The sequence below is a fragment of the Hibiscus syriacus genome, unplaced genomic scaffold (genome assembly GCF_006381635.1).
Source record: "Hibiscus syriacus cultivar Baekdansim isolate YM2019G1 unplaced genomic scaffold, ASM638163v2 tig00110896_pilon, whole genome shotgun sequence".
Lineage (NCBI taxonomy): Eukaryota > Viridiplantae > Streptophyta > Magnoliopsida > Malvales > Malvaceae > Hibiscus > Hibiscus syriacus.
The window spans coordinates 304,739-329,535 of record NW_024062904.1 but is presented as its reverse complement, the minus strand read 5'-3'; the positions used below and the strand labels follow the sequence as shown (position 1 = coordinate 329,535).

The 24,797-nt window shown below is 31.2% G+C and overlaps 1 protein-coding gene across 1 annotated transcript in view; it reads left to right on the top strand.

Moving 5' to 3' along the window:
• LOC120146177 (NAC domain-containing protein 90-like) overlaps positions 1 to 22,842 on the top strand; it is a 30,917-nt gene extending 8,075 nt beyond the window's left edge. Inside the window, exons 4-6 of the mRNA XM_039159819.1 lie at positions 20,787 to 20,979; positions 21,164 to 21,459; positions 22,543 to 22,842. Of these exons, the coding sequence (XP_039015750.1) occupies positions 20,814 to 20,979; positions 21,164 to 21,459; positions 22,543 to 22,764 (684 nt within the window). The 5' untranslated portion in view covers positions 20,787 to 20,813 and the 3' untranslated portion in view covers positions 22,765 to 22,842. The remainder of the gene's footprint in view (positions 1 to 20,786; positions 20,980 to 21,163; positions 21,460 to 22,542) is intronic.
• The last annotated feature ends 1,955 nt before the right edge of the window (positions 22,843 to 24,797 follow it).

Here is a 24,797-nt window from a genome sequence, read left to right as displayed (position 1 = left end):
TTGCTATTGGTAAATATGGAGTTCGTTTATTGTGAAGGCATTAGCACGAAGTTCCTGGACGAAAATGCAATTGTTGGACCTATCCAATGAATTTTGTAATCTATCCTATTATTGTTAGGATAATTTTGTTATGGATCTATTAGGAAGGATAATGTAGAAAGATATTGTCCCTACTTTTTCAGATTCAGTGGACATTGAACTCAATAAAAGAAAATAATTTTCAGGCTTCAAATTTGTCGATAAAATATTTTGCACTGTCCCCAATGTTGGAATGCCCCAATTAGAGTGTTGGACAAGAATTAGTGAAGACATTACCATGAAATGAAGTGCAAAATGGGGTCCTTAAAGGACAAATAGGCCAACCTGAGAGTGTAGTTTGATTAGTTAATTTAACTCATCCGTAAGTGTGACACCTAGCGAAATGAAAATTAATGAAAAGAGAAAGATGGCAACACTCCAATTCTTTCAACCATTTCGTTCATCCAAAGGAAGAAAAAAAAAAGGAGAGAGAAATTAAGCTTTTGAACTGTTATTTCAAATTAAAAGTGTAGTTTTGAAATCAAGAGGGAAATTACAAGACTTTGGGTTAGGATTCTAAGTTTAAAACAAAGAGTAAGATCAATTATAACATCTATATGTTCAAAATTTGTTTATTAAGAAACTTGAATATGTACATAGTATTTCTTCTGTTTATGTTGACATTGAAACTTCCAAGAGTGAGATACAAAGTGGAACCTCCAAAAGGAAATAAAAGTTGAAATCTTGGAAAGCATACTTTAGTGTTTTGAATAGTTTGAGCTTCTAAAATTATTACAGACGATCATACCAAGTGTATTAAGTTTGGAAGTGGTTCGATTCAAAAGGTTATAATAATAGTAACAAGTCAGGGGATCAGAGTATTCTTTGAGATGATTGAACGAGCTCTAAATCCAACCAATCAAACTGAATTAAAGAGAGACGTCCAAAATTATGGGCTATAGTGAATCATGTAGGTCTTGTGATACCTAGACAACAAAACACTTCAGTGTCCAGTACAAGAAGTTTAGGGACAGTTTCTAAAGCTTCATTGTGTGATCAATGTGACCATTACCACTTTGGGAAATGCACAAGGGATATATATGCTTGTTATGGTTGTGGTTTGAAAGGTCATTAAGGAATGAAAAGGTGAGAGAGACGACTTTGGGAAGATCTACCCCAGCATCCAAAGGTAATAGGCCCGCTGCCGCCAGGGGAATATTTCTCGTAATTATGCTCACAGGACCTCGCCATGTGTTGTTGTCGAGGAACCTCTTACTTGAGAAAGGTTAGCAAGAGATATATTCTATTTCATTTCGAAATAAAACCTATGTGTTGGGGTTTCAGAATTGAGTGTTGGATGAGAGCTGAAAATGAGTAGCCACAAATTCAAAAACAATACCTCTTGAAACTTAGGCAGCTAAAAAAGATAGTAAAGTTTGGTATATGCCAAATGGAAGTGATCTTTGGAAGTACTAACAAAGTAAAGAGTACGGGCTGAAAGCCAGAAGCTTGTCACAAATACTACAGAAAGTGAAGGACACACAATATTTATTCGAATCAACACTTTCACTAATGATTGGTATGCTATTTTTCTTATTCCCAAATCTCTCTTACAAAGCATAAAACTGGAGTCTCCCTGGAAGATTAAAGATGAGGATATCCTGCATCTTCTTCTCTCTTTTGCTCCTTCTTGCCTCAGGTTTTACTATTTCCCTCTTAAATAACTGTTGCAATGTTATGTTATAGTTTTTGTTTTATGGTTTTACTTTTTTTTGTGTGTTTAAATCTACAGCAACTGAATTTGGTCCTGAGTTGGGAGCGTATGCGGTAAGGATCCCTGAACATACATGTCACGAGGTTATTGAGACAAACTCTTGCAAATTTCACAGATGCATGGAAGAATGTTCCAGGGAACCTGCTGGTTTGGGATGTTGCAGACTCAACGTTTGTTATTGCACTTGCTATTGTAAGGATCCCACAATGTGATTTCATTCATTTTTCTTTCGGCTTTCTGCCCCCCCCTTTTTTTTTGAGTTTGTGCTTAGAGAATATAGAATTTGAAATATACTGTTATTCATTGGATTTTAATTATTTTCTTTTATGAATATATTTTAGAATGGTTGATTTTATATGTGAAGTCGTTGGAATTCAGGAAGTATATATTTGGATATTGTTAGAATCTTACAATGTTTGATTTTTTGGACAAAATTTAACATAGAAAACGTTACTTATAGTTTATTATTAGTGTATAAATTTATAAATTAATAATATATCAGATATAAATTTTATTTATTTATAATATATATATATATATATATATATATATATATATATATATATATATATATATATATATATATATATTGAAGCAATTTATTTGGGTTGGGATCTACTTATACAATGTAAAACTCTTTAGTTTTACACAGATTTAGGATTATTGGATGAGTGAAAATAAATGGCTGAGATTGACTCTATGATTTTTTTCCAAGTGAATATTTTTTCATTTCATATTGTTAATCTTAGCCATCTATTTGCACTAATTTAACGGTCTTAAATCTGTATAAAATTAAAAATATTTTACATTGTGTATCAAGATCTTATCATAATATATATATATATATATATATATATATTTGATATATTATTAGTAAATTATGTGACGTCATCTGTTAATATATTATAGAGTTAATTGCATCACATGTCCTCAAAGTATAATCCTTATTTTGAATTGGTCCTTAAACTTTTAAATGTTTTAATTTCACCCCTAAACTATGACTATCATTCTAAATTAGTCCTTAAACTTTTGAAAATTTCAATTTCATCCCCAAACTATGACCTTCATTCTAAATTGATCACCAACCTTGTTGAACATTTCAACTTCATCCCAAATTATACACATATACTAATCACATCTCTTGTTAGTAAAACCGTTATATTATTATATGTTTTGAAAAAAAAATTAGGTAAAGTTATGATTGAAAATGATTATACATTTGGATGAATTTAAGGATGAAATTGAAATATTCAAAAGTTTAGGGACTAATTTAGAAAGAGACTCATAGTTTAGGGATGAAATTAGAATGTCCAAATGTTTAAGGATTAATTTAGAATGAAATTCAATTTAGAGATGAAATTACAATATTCAAAAGTTTAAGGACTAATTTAAAATGAGGATTATAGTTTGAAGACATATGATGCAGTTAACTCTATATTAAATTAATTAAAAAATCAAATATTTGTACTTACTTTTAGGGTAAAGTACACAAGTGATCCCCTAACTATAAGATATTACTTTATTAAGTCTCTCAACTATTAAAAATTATAAAATGGTCCCCCAACTATAGGGAGTTTCTTTGTTGAGTTCTTCAACTATTAAAAGTTACAAAATAGTCACCCGACTATTCATTATGTTCCAAACTCGTCCTTTTCTGTTTAATGGTTAACGGTCGTCTGAGTTAAACGTTAACATGCAGACTAAGATATGATATCTCTATAGTCGATGATTGTTTTATAACTTTTAATAGTCAACGGACTCAATAAAATAATATCTTATAGTCAGGGATCATTTGTATATTTTTACTTTTAATGGTTTTTAATATAATCTCAATGTTTGATTTATTAGTTATTTACAGATGTATTTGCTAATAATTTATCAAATACAAACGATGGGTAGGAAAAATTGACAGCTGTGGGATTTTGAACCCACGCCATTTCGAACCAGAGCCTAAATCTGAAGCCTTAGACCACTATGCCAATCTGTCTTGACAATAATATTTCTAAGTATTTGTATATTGTACTTTAGCTTTTTCAGTAGTTCAATCATGGAAAATTTAAGCTGCCATTTTACGTTCAATCCCACATAATTCCCAGCAATGTTTCCAGAAACCCTTTTGAATGTCTTCTCCTTTTCAACAATGTAGTGCAAATAGCTTTGAGAAGACAACATAACCCCTAACTTTATCTTTCAAAGATGCATGAGATTTTCGCCATATCGACTTCCAGCCATCGAAATTGTATCGATCCTGCAAGTTTATCTTCATTCTGAGAGAAGTAGTGCATGTAACCTCTTAAGGTTTCTTTGATAGACACATATGATGTCTCGCAGCTCTTCAAATATATGGTTTTTGATCAACCACTTTAGCAGCATAATCGGTACAATTTTTACATAGAGTTCAGTTTTCAAAGGTCCTTACATACATGCTCAGCTGCTGCTGCTTCTTGGGGATCTTTTGATGGCCTCTACTTTTCGGGGAATTCCTCAATTGAGGTTATAAAATATGTTTGTATATTATTTAAGATTAAGGATTGAATATAATTAAAATATTTGATAAACATAAATTTTAAAGTATAATATAGTATTAGAAGAAATTTTTATAGAAAAATAGTGTTAAAAGAATAAGATAAAATTTATGAAAAGTTCTCCTAGATTAGTAGGTTCATATGGTTTTATCATTTTTTTTTTACATTTTCTCATAAAAAATGGTATCATATGATTGTCACTATAGATTATAAAACACATTAAAATAAATATTAAAAACATTAATTTGTAATAAGTTAAACAATGCTCCATGCTTTTGATTTTAGGAATTAAAAGGTTATTACTCGAAATGGTATCATATGATTTTAATAGGTTTTTAAATTGAAATAGGTGACATTTTAATATTTAAATATCTCATTTAAAAATTAAAATCCACTTGATAACATATATTTAAATTTAACATAAATAGTTTTTTTGTCAAAAAAATTAACATAAATAAATTGAGAGATGGAGTTAAAATATTTTTCATTAAACTTTTAGGGAGTAAATGGATATTTTTCAAATTATAGGGAACAAATGATATTTTTATCCAAACCTCATGTGTTTGTGTACTTTTTTTCCTTTTATTTATGAAAAGGTTTCAAATTTGAGTGGTAATTAAAACCATAGCTCAATTTAGCGATTTTGACAAGTACGTTTACAGTTAAAAATTCAAAATATGACATAATATTGTTATATTATTATTTTGGATAAAGTACACAAATGATCGTCATATTATATAATATTATTTTATTGAGTTATCGATTATTAAAAGTTATAAAATAGACCTCTGACTATGGGGAGTTGTTTTGTTGAGTCCCTCGACTATTATAAGTTACAAAATGATCACATCACTATTTATTATGTTCCAAACTCGTAATTTTCCGTTAAAAGTTAACAATCATATGAGCTGGACTTTAACATGCTGACTGAGATATAATAGTCTTTTGAGATTATGAGATCAAATTTTATCATATCTCAGTCAACAGGTTAACATACAACTCAAATTGCCATTAATTTTTTGATGGAAAAGGACGAGTGTGAAACATATTGAATAATTGAGTGATCATTTTATAACTTTTAATAGTCTAAGGACTCAACAAAGCAATATTCTATAGTCATGGAGCATTTATAACTTTTAATTATCATCCATAAAAGCATAAACCAAACTACTTCAGTGGTTAAAATGATGGTTGTTATTCCTAGAGGTTTTAAGTTTGAGCATTAAAGACTACAAGAATATTTGAACTTTCATTATCAAATAATTGAAAATCTTTATAATATATATTATCTTGTAATCACCTTATATTAATAAAAAAAATATCATCCATGAAAGATTTAGAGAGATGGTAGATTTAGTTCTCATATATCTATTATTTAAATATATATATTTTTACAAATAACAAGAATAATACATCTATTGTTTAAATTTATTTTTTTATACTTTTAATTTCTTAATATTAAATTTAAATTTTTAATTCAAATATATAACGGATAGAATTCATATTCAAATAATAATACATATTTATTAAAAGTAATATGCTTGAATTTAATATAAATAAAAAATAAATTAACTAACAATATTGGTTTAAGTGGTAAATAATTTGATATTGCTTAAGCAAGATCTCGAGTTTGAGTCATTGTGTATGCAAAAAATCTCTGTTAGGAGACTCACTCATCAAAGCCAGGTGTGCGACACGGATCAGTCTGAATTAGTCAAGACGAAATTTTGGAAGCGGAAGAGAAAAAAATTAATTAATTAATTAATTAAAACTTTAATACATGTTTAGGAATGATATCTGAGCAAAATGGGAATTGCACGTATCAAAAGGTATGAAAAGAAGTAAATAATGGGACGTTTAAAAAGAAGTCAATATGAGACTCCAATATGAAAAAGAGAACTTTTTATCATAACGTATAGAACCCGCGTCCGGTGCGGTGTGCCTCTGCTTTACGCCCAAACGACCTTCAGTCTTTAGACCTATACAAGTTCGGATCTATTACCCAAATTTTATTTTTTATGTTTATATTCTAAATCAATTTCATCCAATAAATAATTCCATCACGGCATAGATTTTTTATTTTCAAATGTAAACATTTAATAGTATTTATAATTAAGCGAAAATCAAATTGTTAGTTAAGGATTTTATGTTTGATACATGGTAATGTGAATAAAATATTCGATAGGATTATAGACAGTTCATTCTTTTTTATTTAGATGAAGAGTCACAGCTGATGATTTAATAATCATTGATTGATAGTTTTAATAACGGAAATATAAAAAAGGAGAAACCTTTTAGGGGTAGATCTATTTTATCAAATTAATTGATCTATCAAGTTATTTGAAGATGCGAAGTAAATTAAAATGTATTAATTTATTTGTGTTATTTATAATATTTGATATTATTGTTTTTGTGATATTATTATTAATGATACTTTTATTAGTATTATATGCTATTCTATTAATGATATTATTATATATTGCACCCATGCAGTTTGGGATAAAATTTGGACTGTATGGCTTTGTAGAAATGAGGTTATGTTTAATAGCAAATCTTGTGATGATGGAGATAGAATTTTTGAGCTGGCTTTACCTAGGATTGAATTTTGGTGTAAAAGCAAATGGCCTTCTTCATTTCTTTCGTTGCTTGATTTTGTTAGGTGTCCTAACAGTTCTGCTATCAGGGTTAATTAGTGGGTGTTGTAGACACCTATTTTCGTCTGGGGCTTATTTCGTATATATTAATATAGTATAGTTTTTGAAAATATTTTCGAAAAATATAATATATAGTTTTTAGAAAACAGTTTTTGAAAACATATAATATATACTTTTTTTAAAAAAAAAAAAATCAGTTTTTGAATATATATATATATATATATATATATATAGTTTTGAAAATAATTTTTGAAAAATATATTATATAGTTTTGAAAACGATTTTTAAAATATATATTATATAGTTTTGAAAAATAATTTGTGATATATATTATAGTTTCGAAAATAATTTTGAAAATATATAATATAGTTTTTAAAAGAGGTTTTGAAAATGTATAATTTTTTTTAAGTTAGTTATTTATATTATTTATTTATTTATTTTATTTATTTTATTTTCATTTTTAGGTCTAAATTAGAGTCCAGTCTAGTAAGGGAGTTAAACCGGACCTGATCCAACCCAATCAAACTAGGGTTTCCACACAATGTGACAGCAGCGCCGCCGGCTACAACAGAAATCGGTCGGAACTGCACCATCCCGGGGTTTCCGGTCAACCCACAAACAACCACAAACACCAAGCTAAGAGAGTCGACCACACCCAAATCTCGATAAAATCAGGGTTGCAACTGGTTTCTAGAGGCTATAAAAAGCCACAGATGAACGACAGTAAAGGACACGACAAAAAACACAAAAATACCCATCACAACATCAAGCAAAAACGGAGGAAGTAATCGAAACTACATAATCAACCAAAAACCACATTCGAAAGCAACAAAGAAAGTAAAAAAATCAACGCGTGCGTCGGTGTTGGCTCGAGAGAAGAGGAGTCGCCAGAAAGTGAAGGCACATCGGTTTCAAGGTAAAAAATCGAAACTTTGGGCGTATATTTACGCTTTTCGAGGGGTTTTTTTGCGAGATTTTGGTCGCAGATTCGATCTCATTGGGTTGAGGAGAGTGTTTTAGGTGAGTTTCGTTTTTTCGACCACCGGAGAAGGTGCCCGAGCGTTGGCCAGGCGGCAGAGTGTGGCCGGAGAAGGTGATCGGCCTTCGGTCGGATGGTTTTTCGGGGAAGAGGGTTGAGAGTTTTTTTTAGAGATGAGATTTTTTTTGGGTTTTGGTTTAAAATGATATTTTTTCGGGGTTTTTGGGTATTTATAAGCGAGGGACTAAAGTTCAAATATCAAATTCTTAAATTATTTCTACAACCCCTTTAACTTTGATGTGTAATTCGTTTGGTTCACCTATTTCAATTTTGCCTTAATTCAATTTAATCCTTTATTATATTTATTATATTTCATGATTTAGCCCCTTAACCTTTTATTTTTCTCTTGCAACTCATTTTTAGTATTAATTTGATCCATAAATTTCAATTTGTTTTAATTTGATCCTTTAAATTTTTTAGTTATTCATTTTTCCTTTTAATTTTAGCATATTTTTTTTCATTTTTTATTATTATTTTAAACATTGTTTTATATTTTTTATTTCTTAATATTTTTTATATTTTATTACTTTTAATATTTAACATTTTTTATTTATTTTTTAAATTTAATCTTTTTTTTATTTTCTCTTTGATTTATTTAATGTTTATTATTATTATTATTATTATTATTATTATTTCTAACATTTTTGACTTTTTAGGGGAATTTTTTCTATCAAAGGTAAGTAATTCGAATCGAATCTTTAAATTTTAATTTTCGCAATTAAGACAATCGAGAAATTAAAATAGTACTGAAATGGCAGTTCAAGGGTGCTAATCCTTCCTTGATTGTAACCGACTCCCGATTTCGACATACTTCTGGTAAAAAGTAGACCCGGTAAGATGGTGTCCAATCAACCCAAATATTTTTTAAAATGATCTGTAGCGACTCTAACGTGTTTTATTTAAGTCGAAGCCCAATTCCGAGCTCACCAGAAAGACAGTTGCGACAACTTGGCGACTCTACTGGGGACTAGTAAGTGAGTCAGGCCAGAATTAATTTCCGATTGTCTTTTTAAGAGAAAATAACAAGTAAATTTTAATTTATTTATTTGATTCTAATTATTTATCTTTGATTTTTTTTTCAAATAAATAGTTGTTATGACGTTTTTTCAATGATTTCAGCTTTTTAAAATTTTCATCTCCAAGCTCCAAACCTTTTTTATAAGTGGAGGTGAAAGTGACACATTCGTGAGAATTTATTCTCCGTATAGGCCTAGCAAGTAACCTTCGGGAATTATACACATTATGTCTTCGTGTGAATTTATTCTCCGTATAGACATAAGGGAATGTATCCCCTCAAGTTTAACTTGGTCCACATAAGTTTGTAATGGGCTTAGGACTGAGGGTCTGGCAAGCCCAAGGGGGCACCAACAAGGAAAACTCGGGTACCTTTCTTTAGAACCTAAACTGGGAGACAAGGAATTAAAGCCCACTCCAAAACTTCATTTCAAAACCTATGTTGTTTTTGAGATTATTTCCTGCTTTATTTTTGTTCAGAGCATGTGAACTAGAGGTTTATATGGTTAGGACTTGTTCAAAATCAACATGCGGGATAAAGATCATGTCCGGGTAAGAATAATAAGTATGTGGGGTATGACTTTTTTCACTATTATTTTAATTATTATCTTTATCTCACTAACTTTTTTCCTTTCATTTTTTTCTTTTATTTTATTTATTTTATCATTTTACATCATTCAAAAGAGGTGTTGATCCACAAAAACGTGTTCATTAAATGTAAATAGTTCGCATTAATGAACAAAGGGGTTGTAATACAAGAGGTGAAAAACGCAAAGGTCCGGCTATGGTCAGACGGAAAAGGAGTCAGTCTATAAAGCAACTAGGTGTCACATTCAATCAAGAATACGTGGTGCCCACAATCGAAGTTATACCACTCTGCTGCATTGTGAAGGATTAGAATGGACTAGGTTTACACCAAGCACATCAAAATTCAACTTTTCAAAAATGGGTTGGAAAAGGTTGTATGGGCAGATGAAAAAAAGGTTATTGACCTAGAGAGTCACTTCAAAGACAACAAGAACAAGATCACAAAACGGTAGCTAAAATTGGAGGTCATTGTTGACAAATTCAAGAAACAAGCAAATGAATTTCATATAGTTCCTATCGATGGAGGGCTCCAATGGCGTTTTCGTCATTTGAAAAGCTCAACACTTGCACGGTTTAGCCAGAGAAGATGGAGCGATTTGACAGGGTATTCAACCGGTGATAGATGAAGACAGAAGACTAGTCAACCTGTTAGAAGTTGTTCGGGGTCTAGAAGACTTAGTCAAAATTGACCTTTATGAGGTTTTTTTTATCTTTTAAGAAATAATACTTTTGTGCCAATGAAGATTATTTATAATAAAATACGTGTTATTGGATCAATGCCTTGAATATTTCATGCATCATGCATTTAGACATATTTTGCATTTTGTTATTTTCGTTACTTTACATTCGCATTAACTAATAGAAAATGTCTCATAAAAAAAGGAACAAACAATGGACGTACCAGCCCAAGAATTCAACACAACTCATCCACATAACACTCGTTCAAAAAGGAAAAAGATGGATGCGAAGATAGCCCAGCTCAAGGAGAACATGTTAAGGTTGCAAATGGAGTTGGAAGAGAAAATAAGTCTGAATAACCAAAGCACTCTGGAGTCAATCACCAAAAGCCATGAGTCTTTGGTTGACCAAATAGTTGCAAAATTATCTGGCCTGAATCAGGAAAGTGCACCTGAGGCAAGGACATCTGAAGGGGTAATCATGCCACCTACCCCGTAAGTGGTTGTTTCACTTGGAATCTTACCAGGACTTCAAGGGGACTCATCCGTTGCAAAAGCGAAGGCCTTGTCTGCTATAAAAATACAGACTTCTATATCTAACCCTGAGAATAATACGGGTAATTACCATATACCAGATTTTGTTGAGGATGACAAGATAAAGAAAATAGAAGAGAAAATCAAATAATTGGAGGATCAAATGAAGGTGGTTAAAGGAGACCATGACTACTATAGAGTCGATGTCGCAGAACTCAGTTTAGTCCCATATTTGATTCTTCATCCGAAATTCAAGTCCTTGGAATTTGAGAAGTTCAATGGGAACAGTTTCTCATCCGCCCACATCACCATGTTCTGTCGGAAGATGACAGAATATGTAGGAAATGATCAGCTCCTGATTCATTGCTTCCAAGAGAGTCTGTCTAGTTCAGCCATCCGGTGGTACAACCAGCTAAACCGATCCCATATCAAGACTTGGAAGGATTTAACCAAGTCATTTCTGGAACAATACAAACATGTCAATGATATGAGGCTAGATCGAGTTATGTTGCAAAGCATGGAGAAGAAGCATAATGAAAGTTTCTGACAATATGCACAGAGATGGAGGGATTTAGCTGTGCAAGTTCATCCACCCTTGGATGAGAAGGAAACCATGAAGCTATTTATGCAAACTCTGAAGGCTCCTTACTTCGAGCACCTGGTTGTAATCACATCAGAAAGTTTTTCTAACTTAGTAATGGCAGGGGATATGATAGAAATGGTCATAAAGCAAGGTAAGATCGAGGGAGAGGAGGCCGGTAAAAAACCTCATATGAAGAAGAGAGATAGAAGATTAATAACATCAACACCTACAACGCCAATAAATGTGTTATAATCTCCAACCCAAAATCAAATGTAGTTGTACCGTTAGGTACTTCTAGACAAGATTCAAGGGAACCCAGGAAAGAAAGAGAAAGAGAACATTTCGATCCTATTCCCATGACTTACAAAGAACTATATCAATAACTTTTTGACACTTACGTAGTGTCACCATACCCGGTGGAACCCATGAAGCCCCCATAACCTAGGTGGTATGATGAGAACGCTCACTGCGAATATCATGGCGGTGTTCTAGGGAACACTATTGAGAACTGCTTCGCATTCAAGAGAATCGTGCAAAAAATGTGTAACAAGAATTGGATCCACTTCAACAACTCAGGAGCACCGAATGTTGCATATAACCCTTTGCCTAATCACCAAGAAAGCAGGGTTAATGTAATTACTGAGGAAAGGAACAAGAGAGTCAAAATAAGTGTTGCTGAAATAACGTCTCCCCTAGCCTGGGTATGGAAACAGATGGTGAAAGCATGATTTCTTGTACCCCATTCCGATACATAGAAACATGAAGACGATAACAACTGTTGTTACCACAATGAAGAAGGGCATGATGTGCAAGATTGCTCAGAGTTTAAAGATTTGATCCAGCTCATGATAGATTGAAAAGAGATGGAATTTTACAATGAAAGCAATGATACTCCCGAAGCGGTAGTTTGTGCAACTAGAGAGAGGTCTGAAAAATGAATGTCACAATCGAGGAATGAGGTATTTAGAGATGAGACAAGAGGAGGTCATCACTATTACCACAGAGTAGTGTTACCTATGAAATGATGTCTTGTTTGAATTATCTTTTGAATGCTTGAACTTTTATCTTTTAATAAAAAATGACATTTCTTTGAGTAATAGAGAATTGATTGAAATTCAGTGAATATCAAGTATAATGAAATGCACATTTTGAGAAATGAAGTTATAGCCTTTTGACATATACCGTGATCAAATTCCTTTAAGAAAAAAAATAAGATCCATATCTTTTACCCGAAAAAGAAGAATGTTATCTCACTTGAACAAGTATGGAAGTTGACAAGATGGGGCATCTCCGATGTAAGATATTGTAAGACCAATTAGTTTGCATGTCTGTTTCATGACGATATACAAATTTCACAAATGGAATAATGGAATAAACAAATTTGGCTTAGAAATTGAACTCTAAAAATGAAATATTCTGATTTCCACTGACACTCAGACTATAACAGATTATTCCTGACAAACTTAAAAAATCTCGAAATCGAAGAATTAATGTGATATTAATAAACGATAATTTTAACAATGTTGGGGCACTCCGCTGAAAGTAATAGGTTGTTAATCTTTGGTGGTAATGTCTGAAGTAGCTATGGTGGTAACGTCCGAGCTTTATGAAGTGAGTTTCGTTTGAGTTTGTCAAGTCGAAGACTTTCTGACACTTGAATACTTTAATTAAGGGTATTCCGCTAAAGTAATGGGAAAAGTTAAGTTCCCTAACTTTATGAATACGAGTACATTCAGATCATGACACTGTCTTTATATGTCGAGATGAACTTCCAGCAAAATCTAAAGCAAGGACATCAAGTTTAACAAAGTATAATTTAAAGAAATGCAATAAGGCCTGAAATAAACGTGAATTTGAAATTAAATTTCGATGAAATATGAACTAAGATAGTTAAGAAACATATGTTATAGTTGACCACACAAAAGCACACAGAGTTTTTGTTTTTAGATCGATATTTCGACGCTATATTTGCTTAAGGAGACTGGAAAAATTGAATAAATGGAAGATTCCTGATAACTAAAATATAAATGATCTCTAAAGGCCCGTACAGTGGAATGCATTAGTTGCGCTATTTTTACATCCTATTTGAAAATTATGAAAATCAAATCCAAATCGCATTGCCTTCTTATATCACTCATGGATCTTGACACTTGTCAAAGGGCTATAACTTTTGAAAATAACTTGTGTGATTCGTTTATTTGATATTCAGTGAACTGATACTTTACTCCAATTGCTCAGACATCATTTTTATACCAACCAAACCTTTTAGAAATGGGCAGATATATCTAATACAAGACATAGTTTCTCGAAATTCGGTTGAAGGACTGAAACGATGTGAGTCATCTCCAGGTTTCCAATCTCTTCTCTTTCTACCACCTGTGCCTCCAGAGGTTGTTTTTATCAAAACAGAGTTTGACGTGAGAAGAAGAAGTGCATATAAGAAATACATATGGTTGTTTTACCCAGCACAATCTCTCTTTACTATGAAGATTGTCATCCAATAAGGTGCAAGATACCTACAACAATGCGTTGGCTGAAAAGAGTTTAACCTGTGATGACGATAAATTCATTCACTATCAGGTTCCTCCTAAAGCGGGAGTTTATTGTTGTACTTGAGAAACAACAAAAATGCAAGCTCTGATGATAATGACAACCCAAATGAGCGTGAAAGGAAGAAAATGAGACGCTTAACGACATTTAGAGTAAAGACGTGATTTGTTGCCAAGATTCCCATGCAAGAAATTCAAAATACTCTACGAGTACAAGAAGCAGAGAACTCGCAAGAAGCACTGAGGTTGCTTGATACCTTCTTGTTCTCCAGTCTTTTTCCAAGACAATCAGAATAATTTTACGGACACTGAAAGACGTAGTCTTGGCTGAAGCAATGACTATTTAATCTTCCAAGCCACGTAAGGAAGTATTTCATTGTGTCAACTACGAAGATGATTCAACCAGTTTCAGTAGTTGATCATCAACTGAAATACAAAATAGTTTTATTCCCTTGAGTAAACAAATAGAAAGTTTAAGAATCTCTGATTCATACAATCAGGAGTGCAAGATCACTGGATTAAGCCAACAAATGAGCAAATGTCAGAAATTTACCATGAAGTTGTCAGTGCTGGGGCATGATCAATTCTAAGGACAAGGCCAGCAAACAAAGAATGAGACTCCACCCAAGAGATAAAACAAGAACTAATTCATGTTGCATACATCTTAGACATACTTAAGAGCATCACATTTATCATTTTTTGCATACATAATTTTTGCAGCTTTAAGAGTCAAGTTTCAACTTCAAGATGAAAGATACTCGATTAAAAAAAGCGCCTTCAAAATTGATGGTGGTTGCTTAACTTAGCGGCAAGGAGCTACACCTCAACCAACTTGACCTATTGAAAGATCAGCAGATCTTAGAATCAACTTCAAGCGGGTTTGAGAGCCAATTCAGAACGGATCCAGTTCAGCTTAGCTCAACGACGAGTGGCTAGTTTCTAGTTAAAATTTTCAAGCCATATTTCAACTCCACGACGGATGTTATCCGACTGACAGAATATACCACTTTGTTTTTCCGTGAAGGGGGTAATCTAAAGAATTATGACCGGCTTAGACCCGCGAAGGGGAGTCATCCTTCACTTAGAGGAATTGTTCACAACATAGCTCAAGGCGAGAAGGGATAGATATCAACAAAAACTTTCGAGTTTGATTCCTTTCAGCTCAATGACGTATCATCCACATGGTAGTAGCAAGGAACTACTTTTCGGTTGAAATTTAAATTGAGGTCTTTAAGTCAAGAAGAAGATCTGGTTTGGCTTCGATTTAGTGACAATGAACTATCTCCCAGCCGAATTTACAGCACAACTCAAGGCGAGAAGGGCTAGCTGTCAACATAAACTTTCAAGTTCGATTCCATTCAACTCGAGGGCACATCAATCGCATGGTAGTATCGAGGAACTACTTTTTGGTTGAATTTTCAAATTGGGGTCTTTAAACCGAGAAGAAGACTAAGGTTGACTACAATTTGGCAACAAGAAGTCACCTTCCGATTCAAATTCCAAACTACAATTTCAATTTCATGAAGAAGGATGTCATTTCAAGATTGACTCAACTTCGCAACGGATGAGTCATCCGCAACTCAATTTAACAGGGAGTTATTCCTAATTGCAATATCAGAGTAAATTTTCAACTCTACAAGGGAGGATATTAGACTCAGGGACCCATTCATACTGAACAAAAATTTGTGTCATTTTATCTTTGTCTTATTTTTCGTTACACGAAAAAGGACAAAGAGGGGCAGCTGTAGACACCCATTTTTGTCTGGGGGATTATTTCGTATATATTAATATAGTATAGTTTTTGAAAATATTTTCGAAAAAATATAATATATAATTTTTAGAAAACGGTTTTTGAAAACATATAATATATACATTTAAAAAAAATCGGTTTCTGAATATATATATAGTTTTGAAAACAATTTTTTGAAAACTATATTATATAGTTTTGAAAATGATTTTTGAAAATATATATTATATAGTTTTGAAAACGATTTTTGAAAATATATTATATAGTTTTGAAAAACAATTTGTGAAAACATATATATATTATAGTTTCGAAAATAATTTTGAAAATATATAATATAGTTTTTAAAAGAGGTTTTGAAAATGTATAATTTTTTAGTTAGTTATTTATATTATTTATTTATTTCACTTATTTATTTTATTTTATTTTTTATTTTCGTTTTTAGGTCCAAATTAGAGTCCAGTCCAACAAGGGATCAAACCGGGCCTGACCTAGCCCAATCAAACTAGGGTTTTCACACAATGTGACAGCAGCGCCGCCGGCCACAATAGAAATCGACCGAGACGTCCGACCGAAGAACTTGAGACTGCACTATCCCAAGGTTTTCGGTCAACCCACAAACAACCACGAACACCATATTAAGGGAGTCGGCCACACCTAAATCCTAACAAAATTGGGGTTGCAACCGATTTCCAGGGGTTATAAAAAGCCACCGATGAATCACAGTAAAGGACACGACAAAAAACAATGAAAATACCCATCACAACATCAAGCAAAACGGAGGAAGAAATCGAAACTACACAGCAACACAATCAACCAAAAACCACATTCGAAAGAAAAAAAGAAAGTAAAAAAAAAAACAGTGCGTGCGTCGGTGTTGGCTGGAGAGAAGAGGAGTCGTCGGAAAGTGAACGCACATCGGTTTCAAGGTAAAAAATCGAAACTTTGGGCGTAGATCTACGCTTTTCGAGGGGTTTTTGCAAGATTTTGGTCATGGATTCGATCTTATTGGGCTAAGGAAAGTGTTTTAAGTGAGTTTGGTTTTTCGGCCACCGAAAGCGATGGTCGAGCGGCGGAGTGTGGCCGAGGAAGGTGACCGACCTTCGGTTGGATGGTTTTCGGGGAAGAGGGTTGAGAGTTTTTTTTAGAGGTAAAATATTTGTTTTGGGTTTTGGTTTAAAATGATATTTTTGGGGTTTTTAGGTATTTATAAGTGAGGGACTAAAGTTTAAATATCAAATTCTTAAATTATTTCCGCAGTCCCTCTAACTTTGATGTGTAATTCGTTTTGGTCACATATTTTAATTTTGCCTTTGAATTTTCAATTAATTCAATTTAATCTTTCATTATATTTATTATATTTCGCGATTTAGCCCCCTAACCTTTTATTTTTCTCTTGCAACTCATTTTTAGTATCAATTTGATCCATAAATTCCAAATTGTTTTAATTTGATCCTTTAAATTTTTTAGTTATTCATTTTCCCCCTTTTAATTTTATCATATTTTTTCATTTTTTATTATTATTTTAAACATTGTTTTATATTTTTTTACTTCTTACTATTTTTTATATTTTATTACTTTTAAAATTTAACATTTTTATTTATTTTTTAATTTAATCTTTTTTTTTATTTTCTCTTTGATTTATTTAATGATTATTATTATTATTATTATTATTATTATTATTATTATTATTATTATTATTTCTAACATTTTTGACTTTTTAGGGGAATATTTTCAATCAAAGGTAAGTAATTTGAATCGAATCTTTAAATTTTAATTTTAATTTTTGCAATTAAGACAACCGAGAAATTAAAATGGTACCGAAAGGGCAGTTCAAGGGTGCTAATCATTCCTTGACTGTAACCTACTCCCGAATCCGACATATTTATGGTAAAATGCAGATCAGGTAAGATGATGTCCGATCAACCCAAATATTTTTTAAAACGATCGGTGGCGACTCTAACGTGTTTTATTTAAGTTGAAGTCCAATTCCGGACCCACCCGAAAGACTGTTGTGACAGGTGTAATTGGTGCGAGTGCCTAAACCTGCATATTAAGTCTTATCGTTGGTAGCATTCTATGAGTGGTTGTTATATATTGGTGGTTACCTCGAATGTTTGTTGTTTTTGTTAGTCTTTGCTAGGGTCATTGGCAGTTGCGATGATTATTGTTAGAATCTGCTAGGACCCTTACACTGTTATTGGCTTTGTTTTCCCTGTTAGGAGCCTCGTGTTTTTGCAGATTGGTCTCCAGTTGTTTGTTTGTGATGTTGAGATTCTGGTTGACAGTTGCTGCTTTGATGTTGTTGAGGTTTCAAAGCCATTGGGGAGAGATATTGTTGTTCTCTTCATTGTTCCAGTAGGTGTGTCCGGGGTTAGATTTTGCTGAATCGTAAATTGTAGCTTCATGAGTTATCGTTTCTTGTTGTTTGGGGAAGTGGAGTCCTCGTCCTGTCAATGTTTGGGTGATGCAGTCTGATGTTTTGTTTATATTGGATTCCTCATCTGTATCTGTGTGGGTTGGTTATGTTGCTGGGTTTTACTCGTGTACGAGTCTATTGTTGTTTTAACATCGATATGGTGCACTCTTTTTTTTTCCATCTAAGATTAGAAAGATTTTTTAACGAGGCTCATATCGATTGTCTTATTTTGTATGTGTTGGTTCAATAAAATCATACAAAACATCATTTAAAAAAAATCGAATGTATCATGTTAAGAAGTTGAATGGTAAAGAAAATTGTTTTATGATGTAGCTTTATGGCCTAAACCAATTCCACTAATTTTCTATTCGTTGTAAAGATATTAGCTAAATGTATAACGAAAAATCTAGATATATTAGATTAAGAAATAGTTATATCCGATGGGGTGATTGCTATTGATTTTGTAAGGTTAAGTGAAAACTTGATGGATCTTTTGAACAAATTTCTTACCGGAGATATATAATTAGTGGAATAGTTGGTTCAAAGCTTAGTTTACCATGGATTCTTTTATTAACTTTAAAACGTATTTTCGTTAAGTGAAGGTTGAATCGTAAGACACCATTGATTTTCAAGATTATAAAAAAAGGTGTATAATATTTTGAAAATATGGGAAGATTGTTGGAATATTTTTAAAATGTATACAATATTTCAATAGTTACATATGAAAGGTTGCCAATAATACATAAATTATGTTTAATAGATTAAAAGTGGTGGCTCTTACTTCAAAAATTATTTAATTTCCTTTAGGCGCAGGAGAAATAAAAAGCTGTACTGGAAAAAGTGGTAGTGTAAAAGGTAGGACAACAGTGTGGGAACTTAAATGCTGTTATAAAATCTAATATCGAATTTATTGAATGATTTTATTGATAAATGAGAGTGTATAGATTTTAAATTCGAATGGTTATATATATGTTGTTAATATATTAAGAAAACATCTAATCAGATATTATCTTATAATCATATCAAATTATTTAATAAGCCTAAGATTAATAAAAAAATTAATACATTAATGATATAAAAGAAGATAACATGCTTTAACTAGGCATTTCATGTACCTTTGTTTCGGAGAAGAATTCAAAAGCACTTGAAGGTTCAACGAAACAATCAAAAGATCTGGTCCTTTTTACTAAAATGTATTGCGCGTCGGCGTTCTCACCTCTTTTTAACACATGTCATAAATATGTAAAACTCACGTAACATATTTTATATGGTCAATATTTAAGGATAATTTGTTTTCGTAAATAATATTTAAATACAACCACATGCCTTTTATTTACATTTTTTTCTATTTTTATTACATAATATTTCACTCATGCAATTATGTTTGTGAAGCTTTTTATCTTCCCTAGAAGTTTTGGAAATGATTTTAATTTTTTGTAATAATATAATAACTTCATACATCCTGGAAACTAATCAAGTAGCAGACTATATGGTCAAATGCATTTCCAAGGAAGATGGATCTTTAATTATTTATACAATTGAATCAAAATTATGTGTATAATAGAAAAAAAACGAAAATTAAAATTTTAAATGTATGATTATATCAAATAAAAATTTATGTATATTACATATTAAATCAAAATTTATATAAATTTAATATATATATATATATATATATATATATATATATATATATATATATATATATATATAACTTAAAAAATATGCTATAATATATATTAAAAAATAATAATTTTCACTTTGAATAAAATTTTGTATTAATACAAAATTTTAAAAATATGCTATAATATATATTAAAAAATAATAATTTTCACTTTGAATAATACAAAATTTTAAAAATATGCTATAATATATATTAAAAATTAAAATATATCAAATCAAATTAAATTCGAATCTAAATATAACTTAAAAAACTGAACTGCCAACATATCATTAACAAGTCTAATAAAATTTACGTACAAAATAGAAATCTATTGTTTATTCACTCCTACAGCATCAAAGACAGAGACAAATGTCGATTTGTTCACGCGAATATATTGACCGCTTCCAAGCAACATTGTTGACAAATTAATAATACGTCTAATTTCAATTTCATCTCTCTACTTCACAAAAATTGAACAATTAGTCCGTTAATTGAACAAATTAATAATGTCAGAATCCATTTTTTTTTACAAAGCTTGAAAAATAAATTAGTTTTTGATAAACACATAAACTGAAATGGCTGGTTTTTGTTAGTTTATTGCGTATAAAATGTTAATATTTTATTAATTTCTTGCATATAAATTAATGAATTATTAATTTTCAAGATAGCAATTAAGTTAGAAGGTTTAAACTATTAAACTGAATTTTTTAAAATATAAAAATTAAATTAATGGACTAAATTTCAATTTCTATAAAATAGAGTGATGAAATACAGAATTAGACCATAATAATAATTAGTGTGAATTGATAGAGGTTTTCATTTCCATGGTAAAGCGCGGGGAAGTTTCTGAGTAATGCCCATGTCTCCTCCTTTCTTATTCATTTCTTCTCCATTTCCCAACTCCCCCGTCCCCATTAGTCAATGCTCAAGAAACTACAACTGTAACTATATATATATATACATAATAGCATGGTCGCCATGAATGAACACCAGCAGCGAGCAAACATATCAGAGAGAGTAAGGAGAGTGAAAATGGAGGATATGCCACCAGGATTTCGGTTCTATCCAACTGAAGAAGAGTTGGTTTCGTTTTATCTCCATAACAAGTTAGAAGCTAACAGAGGCGATCTCAACGATGTTATGAACCGCGTTATACCAGTTGTCGACGTTTACGATTACAATCCATGGGATCTTCCTCGTAAATATTTCTTCTTCTCTTCTCAATTTAACTATCCCTTTTCTGTTTCTGAATATCCTCCCAAAGATTTCCCAGTATTTGCTTCATTGCTTGTGAATAAAAGTAGCAAGGGGATTAATATTTTATGTTTTTCTTTTATTTACATAAATAAATACTTTCTCATGAACTGATATTTAATTTGCAGAATTCTCAGTATACCTATGTCATAATGACCCAGAGCAATGGTTTTTCTTCATTCCAAGGCAAGAGAGTGAAGCTCGAGGAGGGAGACCAAAGCGGCTCACAACATGTGGGTATTGGAAAGCCACTGGCTCTCCTGGTTACGTTTACTCTTTCAACAGTCGCCCCATCGGCGTAAAGCGAACCATGGTCTTCTACAATGGAAGAGCCCCTAATGGGAAGAAAACTGACTGGAAAATGAACGAATATAAAGCTATTCAAGGCCAAGCATCCTCCGCTAATGGAACTGCACCTCCAACTGTAAGTTTTCCTTCAAATTCATTACTTCTTAATTAAGCTTCTCTATGTTGTATTTTTAAGGTGTATATATATATTTAATGTCGTTAATTTTGATATACTTCTGAAAATGATCTTCCGAAACTATTTACCCTTAGTTAACCCTAAACTTAAATTGATTCCTCCATTCATTGGAGCCTCAAAAAAACTTAGCTCCTTCTTACAGAAATCTTCGAGCCACCTGCAGCGCAAAGATAAAACCTTTAGACATGATCTCTGACATATACACGTGATCTGTCAAAGCGAAATCCAAGATATGGCTATCATATCTACTTAGTCTATCAACCTACAAATAGTCATAATAATCCTACCATTAACAAAAACACTAAATGTCACTATAAAAACCTCAATTAAGATCGAAAAAGATGATGCTAAATCATTCATTACCATGGACTCTTCTTCCCACGATGAACTATTGTCTTTATTTTCTTCCAAAATATCGATAAGTGATCGTTCTCTCGCCGACAACAACTCTCCATCTAAATTAGGAGTAAACCACTAACTACTGACAATATAAAATAATTATAATCAACAAATTTTAATCCTGGAAAGTTTTTCTCTTGAAATTTTGAAGAGTGTTAAGAAAACTTCTATTTTTGAATGATTAATTGGACTGAATAAGAACCGTGAAAGAGCTCAAGTGGTACCAACTTTCTATCCCATTAATGACCTGTAAGCTTAAGGTCATGAGATCATGTCTCCTCCCATGCAAATGTTGTCATTGGTGTGAACTCTTCACTATTCTCGTAATATTGAATCAACAATCCAAAAATAAAGCACTAATAACATAATATTGATAAATTATTTAGAGTTTAATGGACTATTGGACAGGCAACATTTTACAAACTTCCCTCGAAAGAGATGAAATATTCATTAATAAAATTGAATTAATCTCATAAATACCAATCGAAGAACTTCATTTGGTCTTAATTTTTTATTTAATACCTTCCCAAAGTGCCACTTTAAGATATTGATTTTTGTTCTTGCTAATAATCATAAATTAATGAATATATTTTATGTGATTTTCTTTTTTTTTTCTTCTAACAGTTAAGACAAGAATTCAGTTTATGCCGAATCTATAAGAAATCAAAATGTTTGAGGTCATTCGATAGGCGTCCACCACCAGGGATATTAAAGATCGGAGAGTCAATCCCTATTAATCAAACTTTTCAAACAGGAGAAAAGGATGACTCATCGACGATGATCGATGCCGGTGATCACCAATATTCATTTTGGGATGTGGATGGGTTTTGGAATCCGGTTGATTAGTGATGTGTGTATGTGGAGAGCTTCAAGAGTTAGAATCAAGTTTGCATGAATAATAATGGTGCGACATTTTGCATGAAACTATGTATGTGCTCCATTTGGTGTAAACTGAAAACCCCAAGCTTTGGTTTGTTTAGTACTGGCTTTTGCTTTGGTTTTTTAGTTGTCTTGAACTCTAGCCATTTCATCGTTTCTAAGCTAATTTTAATCACTAAATTTAATAGTCAATTATTATTCTCTTTTCACATGAAATTATATTTTAAACCTTTATTATTAATAAACTATATCATTTATGTTAATTTCATTAAGTAATTTTAATGTAAAAGTTGAATTACATGCATACATGACTTATTCTCTAAATAAAATTAATTGAATTTCTTTGATAAAAAATAGATTTCGTATAAAGTCGTGTATATGCATTTTAACAACCATTTAACAAGTTAGCATAAATAGTATATTTGATGGAATTAAAAAAGTATACCCTACATTAAATTAAGTGATTCAATGGATAAAATGTACTTTATTTTGATTTATGTATCAACTTTGTACCAGCTATCTGCATCTGTGGAGGAGAGTATTTTCGTTAGCTTATATTAAATGCGAAATTAATTATGGTGGAATTTTTGAAAATCTTAAAAAGAAATGGAGAATTTATTTTTATTTTTGGACTTTGTCGACGTTAATGGCAACAAAAATATGTCAAAATCAACCTCAAATCGTAACACGTTTTTTGTTTTCAAGTTATTTTGTTTTGTTCTCATCTTGGAAAGATGAAGTCTTCAAAGACTTTGAAACTTCGAAATTTAGAAGAAAAAAAATTAGTAATATGATGTGATCATAAAATAATATATATACAATTTTTTTAAATTATTGATAATTTACATACATATTATATATAACTGCTCGAACTTATAATATCTAAAAGGAACAACATTCTTTTTTTTTATTGAATTCGTTTGATGGGTTTTACAATACCAAATCTGAATGTATATAATATCCACACTAATTCTACAAAAAAATATTAAAAAATATTAATAATAGAGTTAATTGTACATGAAATCTTCGAATTATAACTTTTATCTTATATTAGTTTTAAACTTTAAAACATTTGATTTTAATCCTCAAAATTTTAAAATTATTCCGGTCGAATTCTTCTATATTCTTCCATTCTTGTTCTATTATATGTTGTTATGTAATCAAATGAAAATACGTATCACTGATTAGGTCACGTAAAGAGAAAATAGTCATTAACATTTAAACTGTAGGGTCACATGTTTTAATGAAGAGAAGGAAAAAATACCATTAACATTTCAACTATTGGGATTCAAACCTAATAGCTAAAAGTCAAATCTCAATGACTTACCACTTCAACATCCAACTATTTTTTTTGTATGAGTGAAGATTAATTAATTTCATCAGACATTTTATTTAATTTTTTATTTCGTATTTTCAGAAACTAGGTGTAATTTTAGTGTAAATTCATTTTTATTAGAAATAATAAAATAAAATTATATTTTAGTATGCATATATATTTATTGTTACATATGTAGTAGGAGTAATCAGGGGAGAATATTGAAGAAACAGACGGCAAAACCATATTAAACCATATTGAAAAAAAATGACAATGTAAATTAAAAGCTTGATTAGCCAAAAGAAAAGTAGACGATTATCCCATTAAATAAATGAGAAATAACATTCGTGGGCAGTTTCGAATTTGAAGTGTGAAAAGAGGGGATAAACATACCCATAAATGGATTCTCCATCTTTTCCACCCTGAACTATAAAATCCTACCTTATAACAACCAAATATAGGTTAAAAGAAATGACATACTAAATTAAATGAGGGAAAAAAGAAAATCTTTAAGTTATATTTTGACCTAATAAAGCGGTATCATGAGCTATGATTTAAGTTAGAAAGCTTAAATACATTCAAGAATAATCTTGCTGTAACGAGTTTTCAGTTGACGTTCACTTGAGTTTTAAATTTTGACTTTGTTTTTGGTAATATCACCGGTTAGTTTTGGGATCACTTGGCT